The following is a 19,161-nucleotide window of genomic DNA, read 5'->3' as shown; positions in this document are numbered from 1 at the left end:
TAGCAGCAGAGGGGCAACCGAGTTAGCTGGCTTAAGACACTTTCCTGCCCCACTCCAGCTGCATGCCTGCGAGGCAGGCATTCACTGGGTATGGTTTCTACAGCTTAAAAGCTACAGTTTAAAGAGGAAAGTCAACAAACAATAGAAACAGAAGCTTCTAAGAGGCAGTATTACTCTAATACTCTCTCTCACCTTTGAGTATCTCAGCTTTACTTTGATGCTAAGCTCTCTAAGAGCCAAGCTGTTCAGACAGAACACCAGAGCAGTCAGGTCTTGGGAACATCACCTGCCATCATTACAATGGAGCTCCTGTGCAGATCTGTTTTCCAGCCTCTAAACATAGTTTGTCTGGATGCACAGAGATGGCATTGTTTAATACCAAACAGGTGTAAGTACTTAAATCTAAACTTCTTAAACTGGATTGGAGATTTCCCATTCAAGGTTTTAAGTGAGTTCTCTTAACCACAAACTTCAAGCACAACTGCAGCTCCAGAACTCCTTAAGTAGCTAAGCCACTGACTTGCCCCAATAGCTGTAACAGAGCCCCTCTTTCTTACTTGTTCCCACATCAGCTGATTTTTACAGTCTGGTTTTCCAGAAGCCACAAGACAATTTTATTTTCTAAGAAGCCCAGCTGCTGTACAGCTGTTCTTCATTGCTTAACAGCAGAAGTTAACAACTTTACTCAAAGTCATGTGAGCCCGGCAGCCTAGAACTTCAGAGCTTTCCTGGGAGCTTGTCCCCCCAGCACGGTGACTGACTAAGCCCCACCAGGCTCTGCAGCAGCGTGACCAAGCAGCCTCCCAACTCATGAAACAACACCACACAAGAACTGAGGAACGATAAAGCATCCACAGAAATTATTCTGTCATTCACAGTCACATCTACAGTTCATTGGCAGTAGATGCCTTGACAGAGGCTAATAAATTTGGGTAGATACCAGGCAAGTTTCCTCTAAGATTACTTCATCAAAACTTGCTATACTGAAGTACACCTTACCTCTTCAAAGCAGCATTAACCCCATCCTGGCTCAGTTTCACCTCCTTACACCTTGACACTAGCCTGTGAATGCAACAGCAAAGGGCAACAAACTCCCACTGCATGAAGATCATTTTCTATATTGTTTTTTCCACTCCTGCCTAAAGAACCATTTGCTATGGAACAGGTTTCAATTGCTATATCAAAACACAACCTTCACCCAAGGTTTATAGGCCAGAGTATCTCAACTGATAAGCTGTTCTCTTCAGTATAATATTTCCTCCTTTGAAACACCATCTTTAAACACCAACCAGAACAGCTCTCTTTCCTGCAGAGCTTTTATATGCTTGTAGAACACCTGGGTCCTTAATGCCCCTTCCCTTGCTAACTACCTTGTATTCCTTTATTGGCATCACATGTCTCATCTGTCACACTGGACCTACTTCCCTTAAAGGACCATGCAACGAGTAAGTCTGAAAAGGCACTCACTGCCAAAAGCACACTCTGATGCTAAACCATCATCCTGATAAAATCTTACTTGCCCCAAATTACGAGATGATAGAGCTCCTTAATGAAACAGCTGAGATATTTTTAACATGGTCAAAAAACCTATTTTATCTTCTGACCTTCAGCTCAGAAATAGCTGTGCTATTTTTTTCAGAGACTTCCAAACAATGACTGCATAGAGAGAACCACCCCCCTTGCCCCCCTCCCCCCCCCCCCCCCAATTTCAGCCTCAATATTTAAAGTTTGGCATCATATGACTAGCTGAATAACATGGTCTCTCAATAGAAGATGCTAAACAACTGCTGCTGCTCCCAGTCCTGTCTATAATAATAACAGGCTCAAGTGACCAGGACCTCAGCTGTTCATCTCATCTAATGTGCCAGAAATATACAGCAGGGAGATCTTAATTTTAATGATTTCTGCTAAAGTAGATGGCAAGCCCCCTTCTTCTTCCAGAACCGAAATCAGACAATAAAAGGGAACTCCCATTTACTTCTTCTTGCACTCTGCTGTACACAAACAGACCTAGATTAGCTTCTGAGAGCTAAGCAAGCTTTGTCCTCAGGTCATTAATGGTTTAAATACACAGCTATGGGATATAGCACTGATTCCCTTAAGCTTCTTGCTAAATGTACGGTGTAGTAATATCACACAAAGTGGTAAGGGGAGATCTCTGGAGCTGGATTATTTGCCCTGCTGGCTCTTTCAGATGAGTTAATTACCCCTCACCAAGTTTAATTTGTTAAATTTCATCACTTGAGTTAAACGCTTGTGATCTACACTCTGTGCAGAAACGGCCACGGTTAGAGGCATGCAGACTTTACCCAGCCCAGAGCTGCATTAGTAACATGGTCAGAATCATAAAGCAACGTGTAATGTGAAGCAGGGTAGACTGCAGTCTCCCTCATCCCTAAATTGGGCCCCTTACCCTGCAGAGAAACCTCGGTGCTAACACTGTGCCACTCTGAAATCTTCGCAATACCATGAAGTGTCTTCATGGCACACATGCTGATGGAATAATCTCCAGAACAGATTGGTGAAGAAGGTTATGGCATCAAGAAATTATACTGTAAGTGTCATTCAAAGTTATATCACAAATATAACGCGAGGCTTGTCCTATATGTAATGTCATTGCTAGGTGACTGGTCTGAGCAGCAAGGTACCCCAATTCTGTTTGCAGTTCTGCCAATGTGACTCAGTTTCCCCATCTGTAAAGGAGTTGTGGTAAAGTCTATCTAATTGCGTCAGGTAATTTGAGACCTTTGACTGAAACAGGCAATAGGAATGGTGTTTAGCCTTGCCATATAATGTAATGCCATTTATTACAGATACAGTTACAGCTATTTAATATGTAAATCTGCTTAACAACTCCTTGCTGTTGCCATACAAGTCATGGTTTGCAAAAACACAAGAGTTTTCTGATGCCTTAAGATGGTATCAGTGAAGTCTGGCTGGCCAAGGCTCTTAACAAACAAGTTTTTAATATTCTTATCAGTTTTATTTGTTGCTTTATGGGGAGTTGACAGAATCCATAGCTGGAGCCCTGGTGTGGCAGTAAGCCCAATGCTAGCAGAGACCTCGAATCTGACTTACAGCCTGCATAGATCTTGGGAGCCAGCAGCTATAAAGATTTCTGTATATTAACATACTTAGTGGAGCCAACTGCGGAAATGCCACCTGTGACATCGTTCACCCCAGTGAAGTTGAAGGCAATGGCCAAGCTCCTGGCAGCTGTGCGTTGCACCAGGACAGCAGGTCAGAGCTCTGCGGGACGCACCCTGGGGCCGGCGGGGCCTTTGCAGGGTTTTGCTTCTCTTCTATTTGCCACCCATCACCCTGCCTGCCTTTCCCAGACTTGGTGTGTCTAAAAGCATGTCAAGCTGAACCGAAATGCACTCCAGCAAGTTCACAAGGTGCGTACTTTGTTTACAGAACAGCACAGGAGTTGCAGATGCACATGTATAGTGTGCCAGGGTCACAGGAACTTCAGGACAGAAAGCAGTGCAAGGTCTGTAGGCAAATATACACACACATGCGCATGCTTATATATGTATATAAAAAAATTAGACCAGCCAATGCAACTGGAGAAAATAGAGACTTCTGGTTGCTGAAACTCCTGGCCTCCGGAGAAGTCTTGGTCTAATGCCGCATGATGAACCTCTCCAGCCCAAGTGTGCTGCAAGAGAGCGCACCACACACCCGTGCACGCAGGCACCGCCTGACGCAGCCCCCAGGTATCGAAAGGCAGCGAGCCTCAGTGCCCAGGGCGCGGCTGGGCTGGGCAAGGGTGGCCGCGTCCCCCACCAGGAGGGCCTGCGCCCCCCGACCCCCCGAGCCCCGCCGTTTCCGCCCCTCCCGACCGCCGCTCCGCGGCAAGAGCCGACGCCAAACGCAAACTGTCGCGGCGGTGGGAGGAGCGCCCCGGCAGGCAGGGCGCTGTGCCGGGCCCGCCCGCCGCCGCCCCACTCGCGGCTGCCCGGGGTGGGAGGGAGGTGAGTGGGGGGCGGCGGCGGGGACAGGGCGGGGGGCGGCGGGGAGCAGGCGGCCTTCGACCGGGCGGTGCGCTCAGCAGCGAGCAGCGGCCTCCCCGCCGCACGGAGGGAAGCCCCCCGGTCCGCCCGGTGCCCTCTCGCCCCTTCTCCCGGGCGGCGGTGTGCGCCGCGGGGCGAAGGGCAGGGGTCGCTGCCCCCGCCCCCGGCGCTCCGGCCAGCGGGCGGTGCGGGGCCTCCCGGCGGCGCCCGTGGGAGCGGGGGCGGCCCCCAGCCGGGGCTCGCTTTCCCGCGGCGGCCCGGTCACGCTCCCCAGCCGGGGCTCGGAGGCGCGGCGCCGGGCCGGTTCCGTGCAGCCAGGCCGGGCCCCGCTCCCGCCGCCCCGCCCGCCGGGAGCCCGGGGGGACCGGGCCCGCGCCCGCACGTGCCGAGAGCCCCGGCGGCTCCGCCCTTCCCGCGCGGCCGGCGGGACCCCGGGCCGCGCTGCCGGTGGCCGCGGCTCCGCCCGTGGGCGCGCGCTGGGGGCGCGGCGGCGGCGCGGCCGTTGCCGATCGCTTCCGTGCGGCGGGGGGGCTGCGGGCGGCGCGCGGCCCGCGGCGTCGCTGGGTTGAGCCCCGGCAGGGCGCGGCGTGGGGCGGGCCCCGGAGCCCTCTGCAGGCTGCCCCGGCCGCCGTGTGCTGCCCGGCGGGGGCTGCTGGGCTATTCTCCTCTAATGCGAACGGTGGCGATTGCCAGATATGAAAGCAGTAAACAAACGCGTCCGGGTTTACTGTGCTTGTGCTGGGCAGCGTAGCACAGTATTTTGCAATTAGGAGTGTTGTGAAACTGGTTTTCAGCTGGCCTGGAAGTACATGTGACGGTGTAGCTGAATCTGCCAGGAAACTACTTGGTTTATTCATTCCTTTCCTTGGGTACGTGGAAAAGAAAGACCCACCCAAACCCTTCCCGTTCCACCATAGGTACCCGCTCTTCAGCTGCGGTCTCTACCGCATCGCAGTAACTGCAGCCTGCCAAGGTGCAGTGGGCAGTATGTCAAGCTTCTCTAGCTTTCTTGGAACAAAGGTTGCTCAAGCAAATGTAAATATTAATTTATTGCACTGAGAAACTTTGTCATCTGCATTATAACCCCACAGTGGGGGAAGGAAAACCAAGCCTCTGCTTAAAATGGTGATTATTTATACTGCAGGCAAAACTGTAGGAGCTGCACTCCTGGCCCTCTGCAATTGCCAGCACTATTTGCTGGATTCTTTAAGTGGGTATGTGGAGCTTAAGCAGCACAGCGAGAAGGGATGGACGGGAGGCAGTCACAGCGGAAGGCTGGGGAGAGGTGATTCGAGGTAGATTTACAGGCTATGATAAACCCTGTTGAAGCTCTCCAGAGAAGAGCAACGGATACCGGGCTGTCTCTTGAGGGAGCAGTGTGACCCGTGGGGAACGTTGAGGCTGTCTCCTTGCACAGTGGCGGAGCAGAGAGGGCTGCAGCTGTGGTCAGCTAACCGATGCTCTGCTGCTGTGTGATTTCCATGCAGGAAACAGGGAAGGAAAAGCCAAGGAATCTACACAAACTGACCTTTGAGAGGGAGGCCAGGGTGCCCAGAAGGCACAGCAGCATTGCACAAGTGCTGTCCTGCTGTTTGGGGGGGGCTTACTAAGTCTGTCCCCTTCTCACTACCTCGGATTGTAGTCTGGGGAAGTGCTTTCATCTAAGAGTTGGAGTGCGGGACTGCTCCTGGGGATGCTCACTAGGGTCTCAGTTGGAGACCTTTAGCATCGATCTGAGCTCATGTGCAAAGCAGAGGAGTTAGTCAGGAAGGCACTCTGGAAGCAGGAGCTGCCACAGGCAGCAGCCAAAAGGTTTAGCACAGCCAACGTGTATGGGCTGAGAGCTGGGATGTGCTGGGACATTGCTGGCACAGGCGCGTTCCTTTTTTCTCTGCTGCAATTGGGTCTTTCCTCCCATTTACCAGAAAGGGAACAACCTGCCTTATCTTGCTTGCTCACCTGACCATTGATCAGATGGTCTGCCATACAGTCTGTTGCAGGAGAAGAGAGATCTGTGCTCAGGAGGGGCTGTGAAGAAGACAAGTTTCCAGCTGCTTTTGCCACTGCAGTCTCTGTAAAGCTCCTGTATTGCTCAGGTGAGTTTGCTCGGGAGAGAAAAGTGAGATTTATACAGACCAGTTCAAGCTGCACATAGGGAGAGATATGCAGACGTTCCTTGTTTTGATTTAGTTACCCTCATCCTTTAGCTGATTTAGATCCTGTGTTGGTTTAGCGATGGAAGCTTTTCTGGGAGCTTTCCAGGGGGAGAACCAGTCAAGAGCTAGGACAGCATCTTTATTTCATTTCTGCCATTCAAGGGGAGCCAAGGACCAGGCCTTGTGCTCCAGGCTAGGAAAAACTATCCTGAGTGAGACTGGGCAGGTACATTCAACAGCTTTTGGTCCTAGGGCATATATAGAGCTATAACTGGAGCAACGGAGCCAGTGGTATATGTCTTACAGCTGACTGTGAGTGTGTGAATCTGATGAGACACTTTTCTGTCTTATCTCTGCCTGCAGAAGGTTAAGATGATCGTGTTCATTCTCATATCCAAGATCCATTTCTCAGTTACATGGTCATGAAACTGCCATTTTAAAACGGTGTAATCATATGACTGCAACTGCACGGTTATAGAAAAGCCATGTACCTTTTCCTCTTACTGTCAAAAAATGGCTTGTTTTCCTACACAGGTAAAATGAGAAGTTACAAATTCATTAACCAGAACCAAAAGTTTTTGAAGGAGTTAAGTCTGTGCTCCAACTAAACACGACTTCAGAAAATGAAATTAAGAGAATAAGATAGCTGGTGTAAGAGCTTCTGAAATAATACTTGAGGTAATGAGAACAGCTCAATGGTTTATTCACTTGTTCCAGATTGTCTCTCTTGAGATGTAAAGTCATTGCCGTGTTTCTAGGTATAAGAACTAAATGTCTCATTTCCGTCATTTTTTTAAAAACAACTTTGGTTTGGATTAGGGAAATAAGAATAAGCAAAGGGGCTTTTTGGTCAGGGAGGCCAGCTGTTACTGGCTGCAGTGGTAAGGAGAAGTGGTAATGGAGAAGGCCAGGACGGGTGCTGGCATGTGCTCCTCATTGACGGAAAGCTGCAGTAGGCAGAACACAAACCTCACGTTGTCTCCTGGCTGCATGCACAACTGTCGTGAGGCAGTATCTAGGCTGGCTCACGTCTAGACTCAATTTTAAGGACTAAACTTCTTCCCCATGTTGTTTTATCAGACCATTTGTCTCCCAGTAGCTCATTAGAAGCTAATTCGGCTCCATCCATGAGAACTGTGGTACACAAGAGTCACTAAAGGGCAGTGTATTAAAGAATAGCCTGTGTACTGAAACTGCCAGGGGTTGTGCTTGTCTCTGAGCTGCTATGACAATATTGACATGAAGCAATGCCAAGACAGCATAATACCATTTGAGCAAAGTCCCAAACGGGAGGTTGTTGAAAGCAGTGCTTAATTTGCAGGCACACGTGTCCATTTGTAGCCAGCTCTGAAATTTGTATTAAAATAGGCTTCAGCTTCACAGGCTAAAAGTGTTGACACCCCTCATTGACTCAGCTGTGGGAACAATGCTTATGCTACAACGACCTTAGGCACATGCCCTCTTCCACTTCTGGTGTGCATGAGCAGGCTGTGGGCTTTTCCAGAGCCCGTTACTGCCATGTTTCACATCATGGAGGGAGGAGAGACTGCTGGGTGGAGGATCCAGGCTGGAGTCCCTGGTTTTTCAGCCATGGGAAAGCAGGTACGTTGCATAGTGTCTTGTAGTGATATAACATGGATTGACAGTTTTTCTTTTTTATTGTTGTCCTCTAGTGTTCTGGGGTCTACTTCTCTCCCAAGATGCTGAGAAGAGTCCTGTTTACAGTGTTGTTCACGGGAGCCTTGCCATCACTGGCTGAAGTGTCCCAGGGCCACATCTCGGTGGTCTTGCTGGGAGCCACAGGTGACTTGGCCAGGAAGTATTTGTGGCAGGGTTTGTTCCAACTCTACATGGACCAAGTGAGCAGTGGCCACAGCTTCACTTTCCATGGGGCTGCACTGAGAGCTCTGGAACCAGGACAGACGCTGATGTTTGATGTGCTGAAGACGCTGGCCTGTCCCCCTGATGAATCTCCCAACAGGTGTGCTGTGCTCAAGGACCAGTTCCTGAAGCTGAGCCAATACCACCAGCTGAAGACTGCCGAAAACTACACCGCGCTGAACAGAGAGATTGAGATGCTGCTTCGCCAGGAGGGGCTGAAGGAGGCTGGAAGGATCTTCTACTTCTCAGTACCACCGTTTGCCTACACAGAGATTGCCCGCCACATCAACAGCAGCTGCAGACCGCCGCCAGGAGCCTGGTTGCGTGTGGTGCTGGAGAAACCGTTTGGCCATGACCTGGAGTCAGCCCAGCAGCTGGCTGCAGAGCTGTCGAGCTTCTTCAAAGAAGAGGAGATGTACCGGGTGGACCACTACCTTGGCAAACAGGTGAGCAGCTTGCAGTGCAGAGCCCCCTGCCAGCTTGAGGGACTTAATGGCTGGGAGATGTTGGACGTTAGCTCTGCATCAAATGAGAGTGTTCCCTTCTCAAATTCAGGCAGAGCTGCTGAGCGCGTTCCCGAGCCTTCATTTGCTTATGGAGTCCTGTACTGTTATTCTTGTCCTGTCCTGTGCTGCTGTCCATCATCTTGCAGAGCAGAGGAAATGTGCAGGCTGAAGCAGGGCTTTCTCCCGACAGAGTGTGAGGATCCCCTCTCCAGAGGGAGGCTCGGGTTTAGTGGTGGACTGTGTGTGCGCGTGGAGGAGAGATGCAGAATTCATCTGGTCTTCTCACCAAGGTCAGGGCTTTGATTTCGCTGAGTAAGCAGTGCCCTTTCTTTCTCACAGTTCTCCCATCTCATTACACCCAGGCCTCTCTGCTTAGCTGTGGCTTCTAGAAGTGGTTTTTAATTTGATATGATACGGAGCTGATGGGATGTTAGTTTTGCGGGATGTTTAGGAGAAGGTTTCGTCCTGCCCTGTGCTCCACTCAGGGCATGGAGCACTGGCTGCTGCAGGGAAAGCTGAGGATGTGGAGCTGCATTGTCCCAGAGGGAGTGTGTTAAAGGACATGCCATCCTTGTTTTAGAGGAGGAATGAGATGCCACATTTTGAAAATAGCCTGTTCCAGCTATGGCACTGTAGCCAGATTTTACTCAGAAGGTTGCATGTTCAGCTGCAAGGAGAGCACCTCTACTAAGAGAGGGTGGTTTCTTCTCTCTATTCACTCCCCACTCCCACTCCCACCCCCCCACCCCCCACCCCCCAAAAAAACCCCAAACAGATGGCTTTAGTGGTGTAAGCATCTCATCTGATGTATTTCAGCACTTTGGAACTGTATGTTAGTCCTAGGATGGTCTGACTCAGCCCTTTGTCCTCTGACAGGTATAAACTGAGTGCCTTGTACTTTGTAGTTCAGCCTTTTTTCACATGAAACCTCAAAATGCCTCAGAAAGACCTTTAATGTCTGCTCTGTAGAGTCATTGGAGATGCTGTTGTACCTCACTGCAGGCTCTCTTGCTGATTTTCTCTTCTCTGACCCAGCTCTGCTGTCTACTGTGTGGCATGTCTGCTGGCATTCCAGAGCTGGCTGCATCCCAGTGCTGGATGTGTCAGTGAGGCAGAGGTACTGTGGAAACTGGTGAGTTTTTGTTGGGTCTTTGATTTTTCCCTTCACAGGCTGTAGCCCATATCCTGCCTTTTCGAGATCAGAACCGACAGTTTCTGGATCCGATTTGGAACCGACATCATGTGGAAAGAGTGGAGGTTGTCTTGAAGGAAACTGTGGATGCTAAAGGTTGGTGAGGCGAGTGTGCAGAGCTATGGTGAGTGAGTGAGAAGGAGAACTGGCAGGTTCATTAACTGTGAAAGTGGCCCTTGAGGTAGAGCTGGTGCAGGAACAAAAAAAAAGCCAATGAATAATACGTTGCTCCCTGGCAATACAGAGGGACTGCCGTACACTTCCTATGCCAGGGACTGACTCACTTCCAGGTAGTGTTGCTGCTTCCAAGCAAAGATTCCCATTGCAGTTCAGCTGGGAGCAGGGGCAGAATCCCCCACCTTTTTTTGCTGCAGAGCTTTGGGGGCATTGTGCACCTAACTTTCTATCACAAATCTTGATAAAAGGCACTGGATTTGGAATTAATGCAATCTAAGGCCATTTCAGTTCAGTGCTGCAGTCATCTGGTTGTAACAGCAACCCTTCTGTATTCCTGTCCTGTTAGCTGCCAAGCTCACACTGAGTATACATTTGTACTATCCTCTGGAAGATGCTCTTGCATCTCTTGCCTGGCTGTTACTCATATCAGCTAGTCGGTGTCAGTCCAGGTACCTAGGTCACTCTTGTGTTTGCCTGTTTCTTTTCCTTCCTCTCTGTAAGTAAGAGCATTGCAGAGAGAAAATCCAAGCCCAGAGTTGCTAGCATGGGTCTCCTGCTGAAGGACACGGCTGCAATCTCTCCCTGCAATGCTGCAGCATCCACTCTGCAGTGCTCAGCATAAAGCACCCTGGGCTGGACTGCCACCCACAGCACTTCTTGGGATGTCAGGTGCCCTCAGTTCTGCAACATCAGGGTTGCTTCTCCACTTGCTTTACCTCCTCTCCTATCTTCCTCCTCCCTCCCTCCCTTCCTTCCTCAGGCACGACAAACTCAGCTAATGCAACTTTATCAAATTTGGAGTGATCTTTGGTTTGGTAGCCCAGACCTCACCTGTGCCTGTTTGTGGGAGAGGGATGCACTGCAGAGAGGTTTAAGGAGAACAGTGTTGTCTGTGTGTAGCCCAGCTGCACCCTGTATGCTCCCCACTCTGAGAAACTCCGTAATTTTTCATTTGATATCTTCTTTTCCCTGCGCGGCTTCAGCTGGCAGCCTGGCTCCCAGCAAGTCTGCAGCATTGATTACGTTAATGAATGTGCCTTTGGATTACAGCAAGGGAGATAAATGTATCAATCAATAGGGGAAGCCTATGGCTGTGATGTAGTCTGCAGTGTGCAGCCTGCTGCTGCTGGACTACTGAAGGGCATCTGTTTGAGTCCCTTTATAAGTGCATGGTCCTTTTTTCCCCTGTTCCCACCTGCATGAGGAGTCAGGCAGGGAAAGAGAAGCAAAGCTTTGTGCATGAAATTTTGTCTCTCAAGGGCATGGCTCAGCCAGAGCCTCCTGAGGACATGAAAACCAGGGGAAAAGAGACAGTGAAGGGCAGTGCTCATTGCCAGGGCCCAGCTTCAGCTCCTTCTGCGGGCCTGGTGTGTAGCTATAGAGCTGCTGGGGTCCCTGCTCTGATGCCACTTTCCAGCTACTCTATCAAAGCTTTTCTGTAGAACTGGACAGGGTGTGGAGTCCCAGGCTGAGGTGCTGTGACCTGTGGGACAGGAGTGTCAGGGTGAGGGTTATTACAGGGACCCTGCATCATGCTGTATGTGGGAGGTTTGAGCTGGATATTGCTGCTGGTCACCGACTGCAGCTTCTGAAAGCACAAGCAATCCCAGAAAGCAAAGCTGCCTCCTGCTGTGTGCACTCGGGAAGTATCAGGCGAGAGCATTACTCCTGCTGGGTTTCGGCTCTGTAAGCACCCAAAAGTAGGGTTATGTCTGGCTCTGTGGAGGACAAGCAATCCTGTGGGGAACCTTTTATCTTTACTGTAGTAGCACGGACTTTTTGGAAGCCCCTCTGCAGGGAGGGAGAAGGCTTAGAATCATGAAATCGTAGAATGGTTTTCATTGGAAGGGACCTTTGAAGTTCATCTAGTCCAAACCCCCTGCCATGAGCCGGGGCATCTTTCATGAGGTCAGGTTGCGCAAAGCCTCATCCAGGCAGACCTTGAACATGTCCAGTGATGGGACATCCGCAACTTCTCTGAGCCTGATAGCTCCAAGCTAATTGTTGGGCCAGGAGAAGAGGGGCTTGGTGCAAACCAGTTGGGGCTTGTGCTCTTTGTTCTCCCAGCACGCACATTATACATGCTGAGTGCAGGGCTGCAAGAAAACCACATGGGTTTACTGGCACCTTACCTCCTCTTTGTCCTCAGGCCGCACCAGCTTCTACGAACAGTATGGAGTCATCCGGGATGTGCTGCAAAATCATCTCACGGAGGCCCTGATGTTCCTGATCATGGAGCTCCCAGCCAATGTGAGCAGGGCTGAAGAGGTTTTGCAGTGCAAGCTGCAGGCCTTCCAGTCATTGTGGGGTCTGGAGAAAAACAGTGCCGTGTTGGGCCAGTATCAGGCATATGCCAGCCAGGTCCAGGAGGAATTGCAGAAGGCACGTGACTACATCAGCACAACACCAACCTTTGCAGGTGAGAGTTTGGTTTGGGCCCTGGAAAGGGGAGTAGGCTAGAGCTGAGGAGAGCAGGAGGTGTGAGTCCTTGCATGCTGGTACCAGCTCCATGACTCTGGACCTCACTGCTGACACAGGGATGTCTCCAGGCATCCAGCAGCATGGTAACTGGGAGCTAACAAAATAACGCTGTTGTCATGTTAGTTAACTAATGACCCATTGAATTGGAAGCATTGCATAAGAGCTAAGTCACATTATTCTTGATAAGATCTCTGCGTTATTTTTAGAAGTGGCCTGCAAACTCTTTTGCCTTTTCATAAAGTCGATTTGCTCTCTGCATCCAAGGGGTAAAGCACTGGCGGTTCTCTGTGATTAGTATCTCTGGCCGTGCTGTGTCTTCTGAGCAGTAAAGATTTTATCAGAATGATATTCACGCTCAGAAACTGGTTTCCTGCAAGATGAAAGGAGTCTAATGAAGTAGATACCTGGGAGGAAGCATAGCAGGGTAGCTGGAGAGCAGTTGGTCCAGTGATATCATGAAAGGGCTGAATGTGGAGCAAGAGACACATTGGATGCCAAGATTTCTGGGAGCTATGGAAGGAAAACGATAGCTAGGTGACAGAGATCCCCTCAAATCTCCTTGCTGTTTTGGTAGCTGAGATCAGTGTCGTTTCAGGTGTGCTGATTCACAGCGGCAGCCTGCGCTGGGAAGGGGTCCCTTTCCTCCTCACTTCTGGGAAAGCTCTGGATGAGCGGGTAGGTTATGTCCGTGTCCTCTTCAGGAACCGGGCCTACTGCACCCAGAAGGAGACTTTGAGGGTGGCAGGGCACAGCCAATGTAAAGCCAAGCAGATCATCTTTTACATCGGGCACGGCGCACTCAACACCCCCGCAGTGCTTGTGAGCAGGAACCTGTTCAGGCCCATCATGCCAGAAGGCAGCTGGAGAGAAGCAGTGGGTCAGTCAGAGCTGCACATTTTTGGACAACCGTTGTCTGACTACTATGTGTACAGCCCTGTGAAAGAGAGAGACGCATACTCTGTCCTCATCTCCAACATCTACCATGGCAGGAAGGACTTCTTCATTACTACCGAGAACCTGCTGGCCTCTTGGGCGTTCTGGACGCCACTGCTGAACAGCATTTCCCACCAGCCGCTGCGCCTCTACCCTGGTGGCATGGAGAACCAGCACCTCTTAGACTTTGAAATGGTGAGTGGGGAGGTGGCTTTCACACTGGCAGAGCCAGTGGAACTGCTGAAACCCAGCAGGCTGATGCCAAACGATTACAGGACAATCCAGTCCAAATTTCGGCACAGTCCCCTGGTCTCAGCATGGTCTGAGGACCTGATTTCCCAGCTGGCTTCTGACATTGAGAAGACAGCAAGCAGGACTGTGGCACGGTCTGGGCAGTTCCACCTGGCCGTCTCGGGTGGCTCGAGCCCGGTAGTCCTGTTCCAGCGGCTGGCAAGACACCATTATGCCTTCCCCTGGAAGCACACCCACATCTGGCTGGTAGATGAGCGCTGTGTCCCTCTCACTGACACAGAGTCCAACTTCTTCAGCTTGCACAACCACCTCCTCCAGAGTGTCAGGGTGCCCTACTTCAACATCCACCCCATGCCTGTGCACTTGAACCGGCGGCTCTGTGTGGAAGAGGACAGAGGCACGGAGCTGTATGCCAAGGAGATAGTGGCCTTGGTGGCCAATGCCAGCTTTGACCTGGTGCTGCTGGGGGTGGGCACTGATGGGCACACTGCCTCGCTCTTCCCCCAGTCTGAAAATGGCTTGGAAGGGGCTCAGGCTGTGGTGCTGACTGAAAGCCCTGTCAAACCTCACCAAAGGATGAGCCTTAGCCTACCGCTCATCAACAAGGCCAGAGAGGTGTTTGTCCTGATTTTGGGGAAGGGTAAGCACGACATCACCACCCTGATCAGCAGGGTGGGCCATAAGCCGAGGAAATGGCCGATCTCGGGTGTCAGCCCCAGCTCTGGCCAGCTGGTGTGGTATGTGGATTATGAAGCTCTGCTTGGGTGATGCCTTCGCAGTGTCCCTCCTCCCCTGTGTGCATGGCCCTTACAGCCTGGATTTTCCTACACAATGTCCATGTTTTTCTGTTGCCAGCAGCAGCTTCATCTCTGACAGACTTTTCTGACCTCCTGGGAGATCCATGGCCTGCAGTGCCTCTGCCATTTGAGCCTGGAAAGGGGCTCGGCTCAGTGTTCAGAGCTAAGTAGGAGCCAAGAGCCCAGTGCTGCATTTCTGGCTCTGCTAGGGGTTCTGACTGTGACTTTGGACAAATTACCTCACCTTGAAGTGCCTCAGTTTTCCCTGTCAGGCCTGTCTCGTTATTAGTATTTAACTACCTCGTGGGCACTACAGGAGACTTGTTAAATTAAGTGCCTGCCAAATTTAATTTTTTTTTTTTTTTTAATTCTCAGGCTAGGAGACAGTAATAACATGTACATCCTCTGCCCTGCTCAGTCTGGCTGGGTCAGTGTCGTCATCTCAGTAAAATGATGGTTCTTTGGACGTGGGTCTGCAGTCTGACATGTGCAGCCCATTTGGTGTCAGCCAGCCACTGGCTGTGGCTGTGCTGTCCTGGAAGCGTAGACACCCGCTTGCTGTTGTGCCGTGTGGCCCCTAAATGCTGACACCGATTTGTGAGCTCACTGCAGTCCCTCGTCTTTGCAAATTGCCCAGCAGCAGAGGCTGAGTTTATCAGCAGTAATTTGCAGCTTTCATTAAGTGGATAGCTGATACCATGGGGGATGGAGAAGGAAGATGCTTCACTTTTTAGGCTGTTAGAATAATGGGGGCAGGGCGAGGAATATGACAATTCACAGAGCTGTTATTTGCCTGCATTGCAATAATCTACTGAGGGAAAAGCTTGATGTTCAGAGGAGTTGTTTGGGTTTAGCTAGCAAAGAAACAATTCTCTGTCTGATTCTCTGAAATGAACTTATTTCTGTCCTCAGAATCGAAGCTTGCAGTGTCATTCACTGGCTTATAAAATTTCTGTAGGAGGCAGCTTTATAAACTATCATCGGTCATTTCATGTTTGCGGATGGTGGTGGTGGGGTTTGAACTCAAGGACACTGACTTAGAAGGGGAGGGAGTTTTCTCTTGTACATATCCCTTTAGCATGCAGAACTAGCAAATTGCATTTGTGACAGGACACCATTAAGCACTTACAGGAATGTATAGTTCTGTTGCTCACAGGAAGGGTTGGAGACATCCAGTCCTACCTAGAGACCCCACTCTTCCCCCTCCTGCTTTTCACCTTCCCGGAATGCTGCCATGCATGGGAGTGTCTGTCCTTTCATGAGTACCGCAAATGCTCTGTGATCTTCTCTAATGGGCAATATACAACTGCACACCAGAGCGCAGCGTTTGGTAGGGAAATCAAGACAGCACAAGGTGGGAGAACCTGGGCTGGTGGTCCGTGTGGAGGCGTGAGCCAAACCCACTCACCTGGGGTGGCGCTGGGATGGAGCAGACCCACTGCAGGAAGCTGGCAGGTGGACGTGACACTGGCTGCCAGCAAGGAGGATTCCTCATGGGAGCAGAGGCCACTTTTGAGGGGGGGGGGGATTTCTCCCAGTCCCTGTGGATGATGGCCCTGTTTCCACAGAGAGGTAGCTGTGTGTGGGTGACTGGGTGGAGATGGCGAGGTCTGAGGTGATGCAAAGGCTGAGGGCTTGGCAGGGACCCAGTGCCGGCAGGAGGTGGCATCCCCGACCCTGAGAAGCAGCAGCAAGTTGTGTGCTGTTCTCTCAGCAGGGCTGGGCCGAGGCTGTGCCAGGCCAGGCCACCCTGCACAGCCTCCCAAGGGAAAAATAGGATCCTCAGGAGTCGGACCTGGGAGTCTGCAGCCTAGGGAAGGATGGAGACTTTGCTTTAGAAGGCTGGGCGACAGGCATTGGCTTCATGTCCTTCCCTGCACAGGGATCTGCTGAACCCCAGGGACGAAGGTGCGGGTGGGTGCTATGGTCCAGCAGCATGTGAAGGGAGGCAGGAGGTCTGCGCAGCCTGTGCTCCCAGATTCCCGAGCTGTTGCCTTTCAGCATAATGCTTCTCTTAATGCAGCAATCAGAATTATTGTCTTCTGCTAATTGCGCAGATAAAAGTGCATGGGGCAAGCTCTAGAGCCTGTTACTCATCAGCAGTCCCTAGGCAAACAGAGCCAGCGAGCACAACCTGGCAGAGCTATGTGCAGCAGGAAAAGGCCACGTTCTCAGGGACTGGCTGCGATTTCTGGCAGGCATTCTCCTCCACCTTGCAGATGGTCCAGAAAAGCTGCATTTACATACTGTATTTGACTAAGCTGAGCTGAGTTGCACTGGTGCATGTTACTTTGCTTTTGCATGGGAAAGGAGGGGAGTTGTTATGGTGTAGCTTTCTCAAAAGCTCAAACCCAGAAGAGTACAGGTGCCTTAACTGGTCTGGTTTCACAACTGGGATGGCTGGTTATCCATCATTTGTGGGCATTCGTGAATAAGTTTGCTCCCACCTGTTCCGTGGTTACAGGCAGGCTTACCTACCAGCACAAACACCAAAGGGTGAAATAAATCACAGGGGAAGAGAGTAGCCTAAAAAAGTGGAAGGAAGGTGAGCACTGCAGTTCCTTGCTGCAGGACTTGCTTGTCAAGAGGATATGCTGACAGCGGAGTCTGGAGTAAGAGCATACTCCTAGGACTTAACTGGAATAACTCTTCTGGAATAACTCTCTTCATAGATGGGTGCTAGCAAACACTGGCTTCCAAAATATACCACAGTGGCTGAAAAAGCTGTGCAGACGTTTTAGGTCTGGTGTGTCCATAAATTCAAACATAATTTTTCATTTTTAAACAAAAATAGCCATGTTAGCTTCATTCCAGTTCTTTTGCATTTGGTATGAGGGAACAGGTTTTAATGAAAAATTGACCTCTGTGAGAAGAAGTGTGTTGTTATGAATGACAGAATTTATTACTGCTTTACAGATGACTGTGGCATTGGTGTTTTCTTATTTCTGCACACTTTCTTGTTAATATTTGGCTGGGACCTTTTGAAATAAACACTGATTTTAGAGAGGTTTATGTGCACTTTTAAATAAGCATGTGGGTTTTTTCCCCAAAGAGCTGCTGTTCTTTCCAGCTGAAAATAGAGTTCATTTGCAAAATCTCTTAATAGATCATCCTAAAATTCATCCTAGATTTTATTAAAATCCAGTAAAAGCTTACATACGTTTTCTTCAGTGAATATAGCTGTCTGGGTCGTTTGGAGGGTTTTTTTAGAACTGTGTTTTCTTTTTACACAGACAATTCCTGTTAGACTCTTTAGTACTTAGCATTTGCCAAATGAAAAACAAGTATTTTTAAATATGTAAAATTTGTGACTGGCAAGAGGGATACTGCGGATGGGAAGAAGGGTTAATCGAGGAGCAGATCTGATAAGGAAGAATGGTAGAAATCCACTGGGCTACAGGCCAAGGGAGCTGTGCTATTTTTGTTTTGTGAAAGCTATTAATAGGAGCTATGCACCTTCTTGAGAGCTTGTATTAACTTTTCTTTGCAAAAGCAATTCCATGGAGTAATTTCTTATAGTCTGTGTCTCCCATAAGTGATATTGATGCCGGTTTTGTTATTTTTTTTGCAATGTCAAGTGCATTCCTAGAATTCAGAGGTACGATTATTTATATGTTTTATAGAAAACTAACACTGGAAGTAACTGATTTTTTTACTTCAATTTTTATAAATCAAGTTGTAAAATCTTACTTTCCCTTGAATAAAGTTTTGTGATTCCTTTCATGTTGTGTAATGAATAGAGAATTATATTTATAAAAAATAAATGGTTTTTAATAAAGGTGTCTAATTTCTTTCAAAGATTGGTGGTCATTCTGGTTTTGATCCTGCCCTCTTGGTGAGTGAAGTTTTAAAGCTGTAGTCAATTTTCTGTAGTGTGAAACCATCAGTCTTAAACGTTCACTCTGACTGTCTTTTTGTGAGTGTGTGTGTATCATCCAAACAAGGCCAGGACTTCAAAACAGATGAACAGCCAAAGCCCTTTTAAGGTGAGAAGATGGAATCACCCAATACTATGCAGGGTCCTGAAAGCGTCAGGCCTTACGAAAGTCTCCACTGATCCACATTTACTCCCTGAGTTGCATTTCCATAGTTACTATCACCATAGTACTGAGTTGCTTAATAACATAGACTTTATAGAGCTGCATTTTAACTATAATCTGTTTGAGATTTGTGAGCTGAGATTATGCAGTTGAACTTCAAGAGCAAGCTGTGCTGTGACTCTGGCTAGGGAGGCACTGCGCGGGGTCCCAGCACGGAGACCTGCCCGCCGGTGTAGCTGATACCCGGGCGTCCTGCCCAGAGCCCCAGCCCAGAGCCAGCCACCCCTGGGTGAAAGGGAAGCCTCGTCTGGCACCTCCACTACTTAGAGAAGGCCAGTGTGTCCTGGAAAGGGGAGGAGGAGCACAGCCATTTCATCCTGTTGCCCCAGGGGAAGGCTTCACTTTCCTGGCAGGAGGAAGATAGATTTAAATCAGATGTTTTCTTGCTGTAATCATGCTGATTCACAAATGCTAGTTCCCCTGAATGCAGCTGAAAAGGCACTGTTATTTGCAGGCTCTTGTGGGTTTTCAGCGGATTCCTGGGCTGCTGATGTAGCAGAGCATTTCTATAGTACCAAGTGATGTGGATCTTTTTTTCTTCAGTGTCCAAATCCTCTCCAGTGCTCCCTTGGATGCCCAGGTATGTCGCTATGACAGATACTTTGTGATGCTGTTGGTAATGCTGAATTATCAAAGTGACCCATATGTTTGAAGATGGCTGCGCAAGTGA

The 19,161-nt window shown here is 49.7% G+C and overlaps 1 protein-coding gene across 4 annotated transcripts; it reads left to right on the top strand.

Moving 5' to 3' along the window:
- The first annotated feature begins 3,892 nt into the window (after positions 1-3,892).
- Positions 3,893-18,112, top strand: H6PD (hexose-6-phosphate dehydrogenase/glucose 1-dehydrogenase). Of its 4 annotated transcripts, none has more exons than XM_056331993.1 (6): positions 3,893-3,977; positions 6,007-6,112; positions 7,846-8,499; positions 9,730-9,847; positions 12,078-12,347; positions 13,005-18,112. In XM_056331993.1, exons 3-6 carry the CDS (start codon positions 7,873-7,875, stop codon positions 14,360-14,362), a joined length of 2,373 nt encoding a protein of 790 aa, XP_056187968.1. In that variant the 5' UTR covers positions 3,893-3,977; positions 6,007-6,112; positions 7,846-7,872; the 3' UTR covers positions 14,363-18,112. The 4 variants fall into 4 exon arrangements, with proteins under 4 accessions (XP_056187968.1, XP_056187969.1, XP_056187967.1 ...); XM_056331994.1 differs by having other exon boundaries at positions 6,707-8,499; XM_056331992.1 differs by lacking the exon at positions 3,893-3,977 and adding an exon at positions 4,688-5,230.
- Positions 18,113-19,161: the final 1,049 nt, after the last annotated feature.

The sequence above is a fragment of the Falco biarmicus genome, chromosome 3 (genome assembly GCF_023638135.1).
Source record: "Falco biarmicus isolate bFalBia1 chromosome 3, bFalBia1.pri, whole genome shotgun sequence".
Taxonomy (NCBI): Eukaryota; Metazoa; Chordata; class Aves; order Falconiformes; family Falconidae; genus Falco; species Falco biarmicus.
The sequence above is the reverse complement of the archived record's forward strand: the minus strand, read 5'-3'. Positions and strand labels throughout refer to the sequence as shown.

Bases quoted from the DNA above. Each gene is read 5' to 3' on its own strand.
- H6PD (XM_056331993.1), top strand. From the start codon at position 7,873: ATGCTGAGAAGAGTCCTGTTTACAGTGTTGTTCACGGGAGCCTTGCCA. The intron at 9,848-12,077 runs GTTGGTGAGGCG...CTTTGTCCTCAG, and splicing joins GGAAACTGTGGATGCTAAAG to GCCGCACCAGCTTCTACGAA. The intron at 12,348-13,004 runs GTGAGAGTTTGG...GTGTCGTTTCAG, and splicing joins CACAACACCAACCTTTGCAG to GTGTGCTGATTCACAGCGGC.